This window comes from Rhinatrema bivittatum, chromosome 2 (assembly GCF_901001135.1).
Source record: "Rhinatrema bivittatum chromosome 2, aRhiBiv1.1, whole genome shotgun sequence".
NCBI lineage: Eukaryota > Metazoa > Chordata > Amphibia > Gymnophiona > Rhinatrematidae > Rhinatrema > Rhinatrema bivittatum.
This window is the reverse complement of record NC_042616.1, coordinates 684,775,217-684,789,023: the sequence shown is the minus strand read 5'-3', so window position 1 is coordinate 684,789,023 and position 13,807 is coordinate 684,775,217. Positions and strand designations below refer to the sequence as shown.

At 47.3% G+C, this 13,807-nt stretch overlaps 1 protein-coding gene across 1 annotated transcript in view; it reads left to right on the top strand.

Annotated features, from left to right (window-relative positions):
• The window catches only part of IMPA1 (inositol monophosphatase 1), a 43,496-nt gene that overhangs the window by 15,598 nt on the left and 14,091 nt on the right, over positions 1–13,807 (top strand). Inside the window, exons 4-5 of the mRNA XM_029591557.1 lie at positions 1,470–1,574; positions 3,091–3,136. Of these exons, the coding sequence (XP_029447417.1) occupies positions 1,470–1,574; positions 3,091–3,136 (151 nt within the window). The remainder of the gene's footprint in view (positions 1–1,469; positions 1,575–3,090; positions 3,137–13,807) is intronic.

Sequence of the window (13,807 nt, the reverse complement as noted above, 5' to 3'; positions counted from 1 at the left end):
TCCTGAGCTGATTGTGCAGTGGCAGTAGCATAAAGCAAATAGAGTTAAAGGAATGGAGAAAATTATAATGCCGCTATCGATTCATGGTGTAGCCGCACTGAGTATTGCGTGCAGTTCTGGTTGCCACATCTCAAAAAAAGATATAATGGAGCTAGAAAGAGTTCAGAAAAGGGCAACAATTGTGATAAAGGGCTCCCTTATGAAAGAAGGTTAAACAGGTTAGGGCTCTTTAGCTTGGAAAGGGGATATGACAGAAGTTTACAGTATCATGAGTGGGGTGGAACAGGTAAATAAGGAATTATTTACCCTTTCAAACAGTACTAATGGGTAGCAAATTTAGACAAATCCAAAAATATTCTCATTGAACACACAGTCAAGCTGTGGAATTTGTTGCAGGAGGATGTGGTCAAGGCAACTAGCATAGCTGGATGTAAAAGGGGTTTGGTTAGGTTTCTGGAGGAAAAATCCATAAATTATTATTAGCCAGGTCAATTTGTAAAGCTATGCCTTATCCCTTGGCATGAGCTACAAGAAATGGATTTTCTTTACTCATGTCCTAGATTGGCCACTGTCTGTGACAGAATGCTGGTCTCAATGGACCTTTCGTCTTGCCCACTATGGCAAATCTTACATTCCTATGCCTTGCCTCTGTTTTGGCTCAGCAAGCAACATTTCCTAGCAGCTGCTTCTTGAAAACTCATTCCCTAGTGTTTTTCCCATAAAGTATAGTCCTGAATCATGTACTAAACTTACGGGCCAATACAGTAAAGTCCGCGGGAGAGCGGACGAACGCCCGCTCTCCCGGCACACGCACTGGCCCTTCGCCGGTGCGTGCGATTCTCTATTTAAATTAGGTGACGCGGTAGATCCAGGTAAAAAGGAGGCGCTAGGGACACTAGCGCGTCCCTAGCGCCTCCTTTTTGACAGGAGTGATGGCTGTCAGCGAGTTTGACAGCTGACGCTCAATTTTGCTGGCGTCGGTTCTCGAGCTCGCTGACAGCCACGGGCTCTGAAACCGGACGCCGGCAAAATTGAGTGTCCGGTTTTCGGCCCGACAGCCGCGGGCTGAATTCAAATTTTTTTTTTACTTTTCGGGATCTCTGACTTAATATCGCTATGATATTAAGTCAGAGGGTGCACAGAAAAGCAGTTTTTACTGCTTTTCTGTGCACTTTCCCGGTGCGGCTTGGCTGCACATTTTACTTTCTGTATCCCGCGTGCATACCTAATAGGGCCGTCAACATGCATTTGCATGTTGAGGGCGCTTTAGGTGCCGCGGGTTGGACGCGCGTTTTCCTCCCCTTACTGAATAAGGGGTAAGGGAAAACGCGCGTCCAAGAGCAGGCTACAGTGCGCTCCGTTGGAGCGCACTGTACTGTATCGGCCTGTCAGAATGGGAACTTCTATAGTGCAGCCTGGCTTGAAGGATTAGAAATCTGTCATGTTTGCTTTTCAAACTGTTTTTTCAGCTTCATTGGCGAAGAATCTGTTGCAGCTGGGGATAAAAGTACCTTATCGGATAATCCCACCTGGATAATTGACCCTATTGATGGAACAACCAACTTTGTCCACCGGTCTGTATTTTTCAACTGTACTCTGGCAATATAATCTTCGTGTAATTTAGCATCAGGCTCCAGAGGCCCTTACAGGGGAAACATGAGCTTCAGAGATGCTGTGGTATTTGAGAAATATATTTAATACATTTTCGTTTTTAAAATTACATGGTTTAAAAGTGGCAATTTAGGGCTCTGTAGCCAGGGCAAGTTCACTCAGCTTTACTGGATCCCTTTGCATTCCTATATTTAGTCGCAGGCATTTTTATTTTGAGATGGTGCCTTCTGGCATGCAGCCACTTTTACAGAACAGGAGTCATTTATGCTGCAATTGTATCTTCTCTTTGAGACCCCCCCTCTCCCCCCCAACCAGTTTTGGTTATAGTTGGCAGAGCTTTAATGAACTCTGAGCTATTTACTAGCAGTTCTCTCACTAACAAAGACCTGCTTGCACTTGTTTTACGAGCAGACATTCAGTGGCTCCTTTTTAGCATGCATGCAGGTAAACAAAATGAACTTTATTTTACAGGAAGTTGGATACCTTTTGCATTAAATGATGTTCTTCACCGTTTATGTCCAACAGCACTTGACTGTTTAGTAAACGGAATGTTATTAGTGGATCAGGAGATAGCCGAGTATAACAAAACACAAGTTGGTTTTTTTTATATATTAAAAGCTATGGGAAACAAAAGTGTAAAACTCTTTCCCACTCAGAAGGGATTTACACATAGTTGCAGCACAGATTCTGTCTTATAAAGTGGAGAAGGGGGTTGGTCTTTGTTTTAATTTAAGCTGAATGAGACTGAACAGGGGGCAGCATTTTACAGCCGTACAGACTGTGAACTCTGGATTCTCTGCAGATGGTGGTACTTGCATATATTCATGTTCCCCCAATGAATAAACATAAGTGGTACAGAGAATGTTTGAGACACTATGTGGTCTCGAAAGCTCTCATGCATCCTCTTTGCCTGATGTTCTTGTTAGTCGCAAGCTGCAGTGTATACTGTGAAAAGGGAAGAGTATAACTAGGATGGGATGCATATTGAGATTCTCCAGAGCTCAAATGGCAATATGAACTTCATGCCACTGGGCATTTTCCGAGAAGGTAACATCAGTAACACAAGTCAGGGGAACTGTAGAAAGCACCAAACTCCGGGTGAAAATTCATTATAAAATGCACTTATGAACCAACCAACTGTCATTTGTGTTACTCTGGCTCAGAATATAATAAGCATTTATAACAAGTTAATCTAAAGGGTGGACACACAGTTGGCATGTCCAGATCTTTTCCTTTTTGATCCAGTTAAAAAGTCTCAAATTGTAAATGTAACTTCTAGTGTTTAATCTGGATTGAACACTGGATCACAAACCAGAAGAACAAGGGCTGCAGAAAATATTCTGGTCATTGCTTGCCACCTTGGATCGTTGCTATTGCAGTCCAAGAACTGGCCCATCTCTAATAATTGCAGTTGCTTTGCATGTAAAGGATAAGCCAGCTCATTCAAGGTGAGAAAATACATTTGTTTCTTTTTTAAAGGTTTCCATTTGTGGCAGTTTCAATTGGATTTGCAGTGAAGAAAGAGGTATGTTATTTATGATGCATAACTGCTTGACATTCTGAAGTCTGTCAGTTTTCCAGTATTTTAACCGCATCCAGACCCTTCTCTGCATGTGTGCTGTGTGTTCAGACATGGCACAGTCTCCATTGCAGCAGTTTCTGGAGACTCCCCTCATTGTTTCCCCACACAGACAGACTATTTGACGAGGCCAAGGCATCAGAGTTTAATTATCTGTGGAGAAATTTATTCCTCTAACAACATGTAAAGTACATCATAATTACCCAATAGGTAAAAGTTTCATTTTGATTTGCAAGGAGATGTTTTCTTAGAACTGATAACAGGCCAAACCAGGCCTTCACTTCACTCTTGGCCGCCCTTTTACAATTCATCCTCACAATAAAGACAAAGCACCATGACATGGGAATCAAAAAAGCCACAGCTTTATTTAACCAAATTAACAACCAGCCCGAGCCCCTCAAAACTCAACAAAAGATGGTCATCCGCCACCATCCAGCAAGACAACTCATTCGTAGGCCACCCGGCCTACCCCTTTCAGGCAACCCACCACAGGGGTAGGAACCTATGCCGCAGTAGCACATATTCCAAAGCCTCCTGAATAGTGTTGATGAACAAATCCTTACCAATAAATGACAAGTGAACTCCATCAGGTCGAAAAAGACCCACCTCAACATCCCAAGGCCAATCATGTTTGATGTGACACCCCCCCTTCACACACAGCCAAGCTGCTGATTAGCCTTGGCTCGAAGCACCCCCCAATGTACTGCTCCATTTCAGCAGGCCTTTTCCGACCAACAAATAATCGTGCCCGGCACCAAATCATCAGCATGGCAAGATCCTTTCTTACCAAGCTAATGAAGTGATGGTCAGACATTTTCCCCCAATCATTTCCCCCTAAGGGCACCACAACAGCATCTGGATGTCTTCTGCAACTCAGCCAAAAACATGTGTGTTGTAACAGTTCACTCCAGCACATTCCTCGCCGTCCTAACCAATGCAATGTAACACCATATACTGTCAAGCCAAGATGTGGCCCATAAGGCCGCTGACAGCATGTCTGAAGGACCATACCACAAAAGAGTCCCCTACGATCTACACCTGGCAACCGCCGATACCAACATCTAAGGAGAAAACAAAATTGGTGCTTCTCCCGCATCTCCCCAGCCCCAGTTTGAATATAAGTCTGGAAAACAGCAGACCTCCATCTCCCAATCCGTTCAATCATGTCTCCCGACAGCCCAGACCCTGCTGCTGATGTAGCAGCCCCACCGTGAAAGGAATGTTTTCCATAATGAGCCATCTCCAATCCCACCTTAGTAAGCACTGCTTTATGCACCATCTCAAACTAGTATCTGGTTAATGGCAGAAGATCACTAGGCACCAAAAAATGGGACATCCCCCAGCAGGACGTTTGGACAGATAGGGGTAGATTTTCAAAGGGTGACGCGCGTAACCCTTTAAAAACCCTCCTGCGCACGCTGAGCCTATTTTGCATAGGCTCGGCGGCGTGCGCGTGTCCCGGGGCTTTGAAAAAGGGGCGGGGACGTGGCGCAGGTCCGGGGGCGAAACAGAGGCCTCCGGCATAGCGGCTGTGCCGGGGGATTGGCACACCCCTGGACTGCCCCCGGGGACAGTTCCCTTCCCGCCAGCTGCTCCCGGACTGCCCCTGGGGGCAGCTGGCCAGAGGCAGGCATAAATACTTGAAATAAGGTAGGGGGGGGATTTAGGTAGGGGTGGTGGGTGGGTTAGATAGGGGAAGGGAGGGGAAGGTGAAGGGGGGAGCGGAAGAAAAGTTCCCTCCGAGACCGCATGTTATAAAATCGGGTGTACATTTGTGCCCGCCGGGTAGCACGCACAAATGTACCCCATGCATGCTTCTTTAAAAATCTACCCCATAATGTTCCACATTGGCTACTGGACACGTGCACAGACCTCCAATCACCCTCAGTATCAGCTTGGCCCCTTTTTCCCATTTGATCTGTCTTACATCTTGGTATAACCACTTTAATGGCGACCCTCATAACTTGCACATGATGAAATTGGAAATCCGTATGCTCTGCTCTTCTGCCAGCCCTCGCCACCAATTCTCCTATCCTAAATGCCCCAAAGAAAGCTAAAACAAATGTCACACGAAATAGGCTTACTTCGAAAGAAGAGGTACACACAATGCCAGTCGCATCCCATAATTCTATCAATATGGCATGTGTAATAGGCCCATCTGCTGTCTTGAGTGTCTCCTACACATCCAGACCAACCCGACAATAATGTGCGTTCCGAAAAAACGGCCCTTCCCTGTATGTACCCGGATCAGTCCAGAAGGTGGGTTGAGCCTCCTGTCCAGCAGATGGAGACAAGGGAAAACTGAAAGAGTATCCTTTATCAGGACAGTGCTCACTCTGCGTCCCTTCAGTATTTCTCTGTCTCCAGCAGATGCAGGCAGTTGAACCTGCGGTTCCCTAGCATTATCTACCTTTCTTTATCTTTGGTGATTTCTTTGCTCTTCTTCCCTCTGGGTTGATTACAGGATCAAGTAAGTATTGTTTATTCAATTTTGAAAAAAAAAGGAAAATCAGACTTTGTGACAAAGTGAGACGGAGCTGTCTCCTAGCTCTTACTGGGTCCCAGGGGGGATTTTCCCTTGAGTATTCAGCCTGGGACCCACTTTCCCGGTGACCTTCAGCCTGGCTGCATGGAGTGATACTAGTGGTCCAGTCACTCCCCCTTCTTTGCCTAGTGTGACCATGGAGAGGCTTCTGCCTCGGGTTCCATAGCAGGGAGAATTCATTCCTCTGCTCTCCTAAAGTTTTATAAAAAAAAAAAAAAAAGGGCAAAAGGCAAACGGCAGCACATTTCAGCGTCACTTACAGGGGAAGGAGCGTAGCAGGGCTTGTGCTCTCACTTCGGCTCATTTTCAGCCAGGCACTGCCTTTTCAGCACAGGTACACAGCGTGGTTACCCCCACCGGAGTGAATGCCGCGTTCCTCGGCCTGTCTAGCCTGCGGGGAGCCTGCTCCTCGGCTCTCCCGCGATGGTCTTTGCTCTTTGTGTCTGCACTGGCACATTAATCGCCTGGAGGCCCAAGCGGTCCGTCTGGCACTCAAGGTCTTTCTGCCCCTGATCCGTTGCAAGGCGGTGCAAGTTCTCTCTGACAACACCACCACCTCCATTAGATCTCAAGCATGGTCCCAGTCCTTTGGGGGCCGGCGACCCTTCAGAGACTGCACCCACCAAGGCTCCGCCGCAAAGCCCTTGCAATGAGATGCGGCCGGCCCATTCCTCTGTTCCAGACTTGGTGGTTGCCTGTCCTATTTCTCGAGGAATGGGTCAAAATTACTTCAGATCAGTGAGTCCTCAAGGTGATCGAAAGAGGTTACACTTTAGAATTTGCTTGGGATCTCCTGGACCTCTACTTAATCTCTCCCTGCGGCACGCGGAAGTGGCCAGCGGTCTGCCAGACTCTAGACAGGCTTCAAGCGCTCGGAGCCATAGTTCCGGTCCCCCTCAAGAGCAGGAATCTGGCCAGTATTCCATCTACTTCGTAGTACCCAAAAAGGACGGCTCCTTTCGTCCAATCCTGGACCTCAAGAGAGTCAACAGGGCACTTAAGGTCCCCCACTTTCGCATGGAGACCATAAAGGGCGGTCATAGTGGCGGTGCGCACAGGCAAATTCCTCGCCTCTCTCGATTTGACGGAGGCCTACTTTCACATCCCAATCTGTGAGGACCACAAAATGTTCCTTCGTTTCAACATTCTGGGACGACACTATCAGTTTCGGGCGCTCCCGTTCGGTCTTGCCACCGCTCCCCGCACATTTACAAAGGTTATGGTTGTACTGGCGACCTTCCTCCAGCGGGAGGGAGTCCTAGTCCACCCGTACCTGGACGACTGGCTCATTCGGGCGAAGTCAGAGGAGCTGTGCATGATGGCGGTCAACCAGGTCTTATTGGTCCTCACCTCCCTTGGGTGGATAATCAATTTTTCCAAGAGCAACCTCAAGCCCTCTCAGGTCCTCGAGTTCTTAGGAGCACACTTTGACACCTGTGTGGGCAAAGTGTTGTTACCCGAGACTTGTGCGCTCAAGATCAGGCATCAAGTGCAACATCTGATATCTCTCTCTGTTCCCACGGCCTGGGACTATTTCCAGGAGCTGGGTTCTATGGCATCAACTATAGATTTGGTTCCGAGGGCTTTTGTGCATATGCGTCTACAGAAAGCCTTGCTGTCCCGCTGGAAGCCGATCTCGGAGGAGTTTCAAACGCCCCTGCCGCTCTCCGATGTTACCATCGCCAACATACAGTGGTGACTCTCTCTCGCCCACCTATTAAAGGGGATGCCCCTGGAAACTCCTCAGTGGATTAATGTAACGACGAACACCAACCTCTTCGGCTGGGGAGCGGTATGTCAGTCTCAGTCTACTCAGGGATGCTGGTCCCCAGTTCAATCCCACTGGCACATCAATCGCCTGGAGGTCCGAGCAGTCTGTCTGGCACACAAGGTCTTTCTGCCCCTGATCCGTCGCAAGGCGGTGCGGGTTCTCTCAGTCAACGCCACCATGGTCGCCTATATCAATCGACAGGGGGGCACCAGAAGTCGTCCGGTGGCTCTAGAAACCAGCAAGCTGCTCGCCTGGGCGGAGCGTCACCTGGATCGATTGGCAGCATCCCACGTTACGGGGAAGGAGAATGTTCAAGCCAACTTCCTCAGTCGTCAACATCTAGACCCCGGAGAGTGGAAGTTGTCCGACGGGGCGATGGATCGGATCGTGCGCAGGTGGGGGGTTCCCCACTTAGACCTGATGGCTACTCTGCACAATGCAAAAGCTCCCAGATTCTTCAGCCGCAGAAGGGAGCATTGCTCGGAAGGGGTGGATGCCTTGGTTCTTCCCTGGCCTCATGATGTTCTTCTCTATGTGTTTCCCCCTTGGCCTCTGGTGGGAAAGGTACTCAGAAGGATAGAACTCCACAGGGGGCCCGTCATTCTCGTAGCATCAGAGTGGCCTCAGAGGCCGTGGTACGTGGATCTGGTGAACCTCTGTCAACTCCCAAACCTGCTCCGTCAGGGTCCAGTATTTTTTGATCAGGCAGATCGCTTTTGTTTAGCGGCCTGGCTTTTGAGCGGCGGCGACTGAGGAAGAAGGGGTATAAGGAAGAAGTTATATCTACTCTGTTGCAAGTCCGTAAGCCTTCTACCTCTCTCGCTTATGTTCGCGTGTGGAGTGTTTGAGAATGTGTGTGCCGAGTCCGGCGCGCCAGGCTCCGGTATCCCAGGTCCTCTCCTTTCTACAGAATGGCCTTTCCAAAGGTTTGTCTTTCAATTCTTTGAGAGTTTTGGCTCTGTGATCCCTCTTAGGAGGTATCTATGGTTACACGGTGGCGGCCCATCCGGATGTCGTTTGATTCCTCAAGGGGGCCAAGCATTTGATTCCGCCTGTCTGGGCTACTTGTCCTTCGTGGAGCCTTAACTTGGTGCTTCGAGTCCTTTGCGAGGCACCCTTCGAACCCCTCCAGCGGGCCACGCTTAAGGATCTAACTCTTAAGACAGTTTTTCTCATTTCTATTTGCTCCGCCAGGAGGGTGATCACTTAATAACCTCAACCACCCCCAGATTATCACACCAAAATACCACCTTACGATCCCTCAACCGAAGTTCTCCCTCTCACCTCCCCTACTCTGCCCTCTGCCCTCATCCCTCATCCTCTTCCAACCTTTCTCAAGTCTTTACCTGTAGCACCTAACATGCCCCGAGCTCCTACTCTTACCCATATCCTACATCAACCCTATACCGCTCAGATTGCTATTCGGTCCACATAATAATTAATGAATATCATATATTTACTCCTCGTGTCGATTACCTCTTTCATATAAATTTCTCTTCTAATATGTTAAATAAAGTTATACTATATGAATGTTAAATACAGTTATAAGTTATTTGTATGTATTACGTTGTTATCCTGTAAACCGGAGTGAAGGCAAAACGCTATACTTCGGTATATAAAAAACCACAAATAAATAAATAAATAAGTGCAAAGCAACCACAATCGGGAACAATTCCAGAAAAGCAATATTCCTAGCGACCCCTAACTGCACCCATTCCTCTGGCCATGGGGACACACACCAGGATCCTTGAAAATAAACCCCAAACCCTTTTCCGCCTGAAGCATCAGAAACCAATTCTAGATCCTGACTGGACAACAACTCCTTCTGCCACAAATGCACGCAATTAAACTTTGATAAAAATGCCTGCCACATGTCTAAATCCTCCCAAATTCCTTTAGCTATTCTAATGCAATGTTTAGGCTTTTGCACCCCCAACATAGCAACAGACAATTTCTTCAAAAACACTCTTCCCATCTGGATGACCCTACATGCAAAATTTAAGCTACCCACCAGGGACTGCATTTTCTGCAAGGTCAACTCTTTGCTAACACGCCCCCCCCCCCCCCCCCCCACCCCCCACCAGTTCTCTCAATTTATCCACTTTAGCAGCCCCACTATGCCTATGGAATCCAGCTCAATCCCCAAAAACACCAAACAACTGCAGGGTCCTTCAATCTTTTTCTCCGCAATAGGTATACCAAAATCCTCTGCCATGCTCAAAAAAGCACCACATGATATCCTGACACGTCCTGGAATACTTAGGTCCACCAAACAAAAAAATCATCCAAATAATGAATAATGCTATGTATCCCCGACACCTGTTTGGACACCCAGTGCACAAAGGAACTAAACACTTCAAAATAGGCACAAGAAATGGATCAACCCATGGGCAAACATTTATCAAAATAAAACTTACCTTTAAAAACAAAATCCCAACAAAGGAAAGCTGTCAGGGTGTATTGGCAACAAACAGAAGTCGGACTCAATATTGACTTTAGCCATCAGTGCCCCCTCTCCACATCTGACCACTAACTGCACTGCTGAATCGAATGGCGTATAGGACACTGTGCATAACTCCCTAGGCATGAAATCATTAACTCCCAGCAGGAAATGACAAATTAGGAATAAGCCTAAACTTGCCCAGCTTCTTCTTAGGTATCACTGCTAGAGGTGACAGAATCATTTTTTCAAAAGGAAGCTCATCAAACTGTCCCGCTATTCTCCCCATCTCCAATTCAGCATGCAATTTACCTTCCACAATATCCCGCAATCGAACAACTGACCTACAATTCCTGAACTCACACTGCTCCAAAGTACCCATAAACTGAATTAGAAAACCAAAAGAAAACACCTCAAACAAAGTCCTGACTGTCTCCACTCTGGGATAAACCTGCAACCATGGCTCCATTGCACCCAAAACTATAGGAGAAGGAGCCCTCTGCATCCTTTCATTTCCCCAAATTCCCAGCCGCCGCATTGCCTCCGCTTCCAGCCCCTCCCTGCTTTGTACTCTTGCTGGCTGGGTGATTGGCTCCATAATTGGAGCACAGATGCTTGAACTTACAAATCAGGAAGTTGCTTATGGATTGGGTAAAGCACCAGCACACATCAGCAACCCTAGATCCTGTTTTTGCCTGCACCAGCCAGTGCGGATCCTGTCCAAAAGGGCCAAATTGCAGCCCCACTACCTGTATTCCCCTCCTGCCCCCCACCCTGCACTGCCGGTGCTGCTTTGTTTGTCATCTGAGTGAGCCAGAGACTCACATCCTGAGTTCCCCAGGACATAAACCTGTTCTCCTCCATTTTGTCCTGAAAGTACTCATCATAGTTGAGCCAAGCCCAACTCTCATAGTCCTTATGCACTGCAAGACTAGCATCCACATATGTTAGCATAGGCCAATACTGCGAGGAATCCTGATTCCCAATTACACTGGCCAACCGCAAAAAAACACTGAATCCAATTCAAAATAGTCTGTGGGACTCTCTTCTGGGTTCCTTGTAAACTTTCCATCTTTTTTTCTTCTTTCCCTTCTTTCTACTACCTCTCCTACCCTGTAATCTTGAAGATATCAATATATCTATGCTTCCAAATTTTTCGTCTCATAGAACATTGCACATCCTCCCATAGTTCTGACAACGTCACTAAGGCAGGGGCGCACCTCTGTCTTGAGCTTTGGATCTTGATTCCTTCGCTGTTGCCATCCCCTCTTTGCTTGACGATGTAGAGGAGCTAGAGGACGATGACGTAGAGGATGATGAACTAGAGGAACGAGAACAACACCTACATTTTGACACCTACATTTTGATCTACCCTGTTTCCTCTCTTTCCTGACCCCCCTATCTTTAACTACCTGCTTCACCTGTTCCCCTGCACTTCCACCAACAGTAGCTTCAATGGAATCCCTGACCCTCTCCATAGCCTGCCTCCGGGAACCATGCACATCCGTCCCAGAATTATCCACCACCAGCAACTCACTCTGCGCACCAGACTCTGTTGCAGCTCCAGAATTCCTGCAACCGCCACTGCTGCTGCTTCTGCTGCCACCTCCATCACACTTGTTGCATGGTCATCAATCGCTTGCTCTCCTGGACCTCCAGCCAACACTCCCACTGCATCCGACCAGATGCACCAACCTGTGAAGAAGAAACAGCAGACGCAAATGCAAGAACAGAACCAGGGTTTCAGGCTTGTGGAAGTCCCCAAGCCTGAAACCCTGCAGTGCCTGATCCGCCCCCAGACACCAAACCCGACCCTCCATATATCAATCCCCAAAGCCCACAATCGAAAAATGCCCCTCTGGTCCACTAAATCTCCATGTCTGCAGAGAATACCCAGGAAAACACCAATTCCCGTCTCCTTGAGGGACTTGACTAAACCCCAACCAAGGGGGAAACCCCTACCCCCACCAATCAAGAATTCATGCCCAGAAAAGGCTCCCCTGGAGTCACTCAGGACCAATTCATGGCCTGACTGGTCTCTTCTAGTGACTATGGATCCTCCCATGCCCCCAACCAGCCTTTCTGGAACATCAGTGCCTCAGGCCCTTGCAAGCTGTCCGACCTCACACCATCCCTCCATTCTGACAACCTGATCCTATGTTACACAACACCTGCTCGCTGATCCCCTAACCCTGCCCTGATGTGCTATACATTCCATAGCTGCCTGTACGGAGAAGGCATTGGAGTGCCGGGACTCCTCACATTGAGGTGCACTTCTGCTGCCAGAAACTCTGCCCATTCCTATAGATTCAACTATTGCACTGCCACTTTCCTGACCAAACCCGACACGCCTCCCCCATGACCCACAGCAGACTTGGCAATGGCTTGCACTGAGGCTTCCACATTCAAGGCCGCACCTCCCCAAACTGAGGTAGCTACCCTGATGGCGCTGTTTTTCTCAAAAAACATGGTTTTACATGTCACAGTGTGACATCTATATAATATAGGTATATAAAAACACGCGCGTATTCGAATGCAACGACGTGTCAAAATTTCAAAGCAATCGGTGAAGAACTTTCGGAGATTTAAGATTTTGAACAAACGAACATTTACATTTTTATTTATATAGATTTTATTTTATACTGAATATGTCATTGTATTTTTAACCACCAATAATATTATTGTTGTTTTATGATATTTTTTATGATGTGAACCGTTGTGATGTTTTTTGAGAATGACAGTAGACAAAACTTTTAAATAAATAATAAATCAGGCAAAACCTGTAGAGGGGGCTCATCTGGCAGTGCACTACCACCGGATATCTCCCTTTCAATCAGATCTATGCTGCTCGCAAGCGGCACCCTCCCGGGCCCAGCCTGTCCCTCTCCCTCTGAGTGGGCCAATGCAAGTAAGTTTAGATCTGCAGCCATGTCATAGTTTGGATCAAGAAGCAAACTGTAGGGAGATGAGCATTTAGGGTTAGCACCAAAAGGGATACATGTGACTGGATGGGAATACATGGAATGAGATTGGATCAATTGATGTCAACTTTAATATACAAGGGGAGAAACATACTCATTCTGATTCACATAGTAGGCGCTAACCAAGCTCATAGTAATGAATTAAGGAAGGGTTGGATAACAGCGTTATTCCTATGAGCTAGAATTATCTGATCAGATAATATTTATTTATTTAGGTTTTTTATATACAGTCGCTCCAATATAAGATCACAACGGTTTTGTTTGGTTTCTGGGTCAGCATTCCCATTCTAGGTCAGCATTCATATTATAGATTCAACTATCGCACCGCCACTTTCCTGACCAAACCTGGCACGCCTCCCCCATGACCCACAGCAGACTTGGCAACGGCTTGCACTGAGGGCTCCACATTCAAGGCCGCACCTCCCCAAACTGAGGTAGCTACCCTCTCCAGGCTTTTTTCCCGACCCTCCCCCCCGCAACATCGCCTGGCCCAGTTGTCTGGACTGATCTGTGGTACTACAGGAACGAGAATTAGCAGAGAGGGACCAATTTTCCTATCCTGAGCACATTTGAAACTTGTCGGAGCTAATTCTTTTTTACTCAACGCACAGTTAAGCTCTGGAATTTGTTGCAAGAGAATGTGGTTAGTGCAGTTAGTGTAGGTGGGTTAAAAAAAAGATTTTGTATAAGTTCTTGGAGGAGAAGTCCATTAGCTGCTATTAATCAAGTTGACTTAGGAAATAGCCAGTGGGATTTAGTTAGTGTTTGGGTACTTGCCAGGTACTTGTAGCCTGGATTGGCCACTGTTGGAAAAAGGATGCTGGCTTGATGGACCCTTGGTCTGACCCAGTATGGCAATTTATGTTCTTTATGGGTCAAT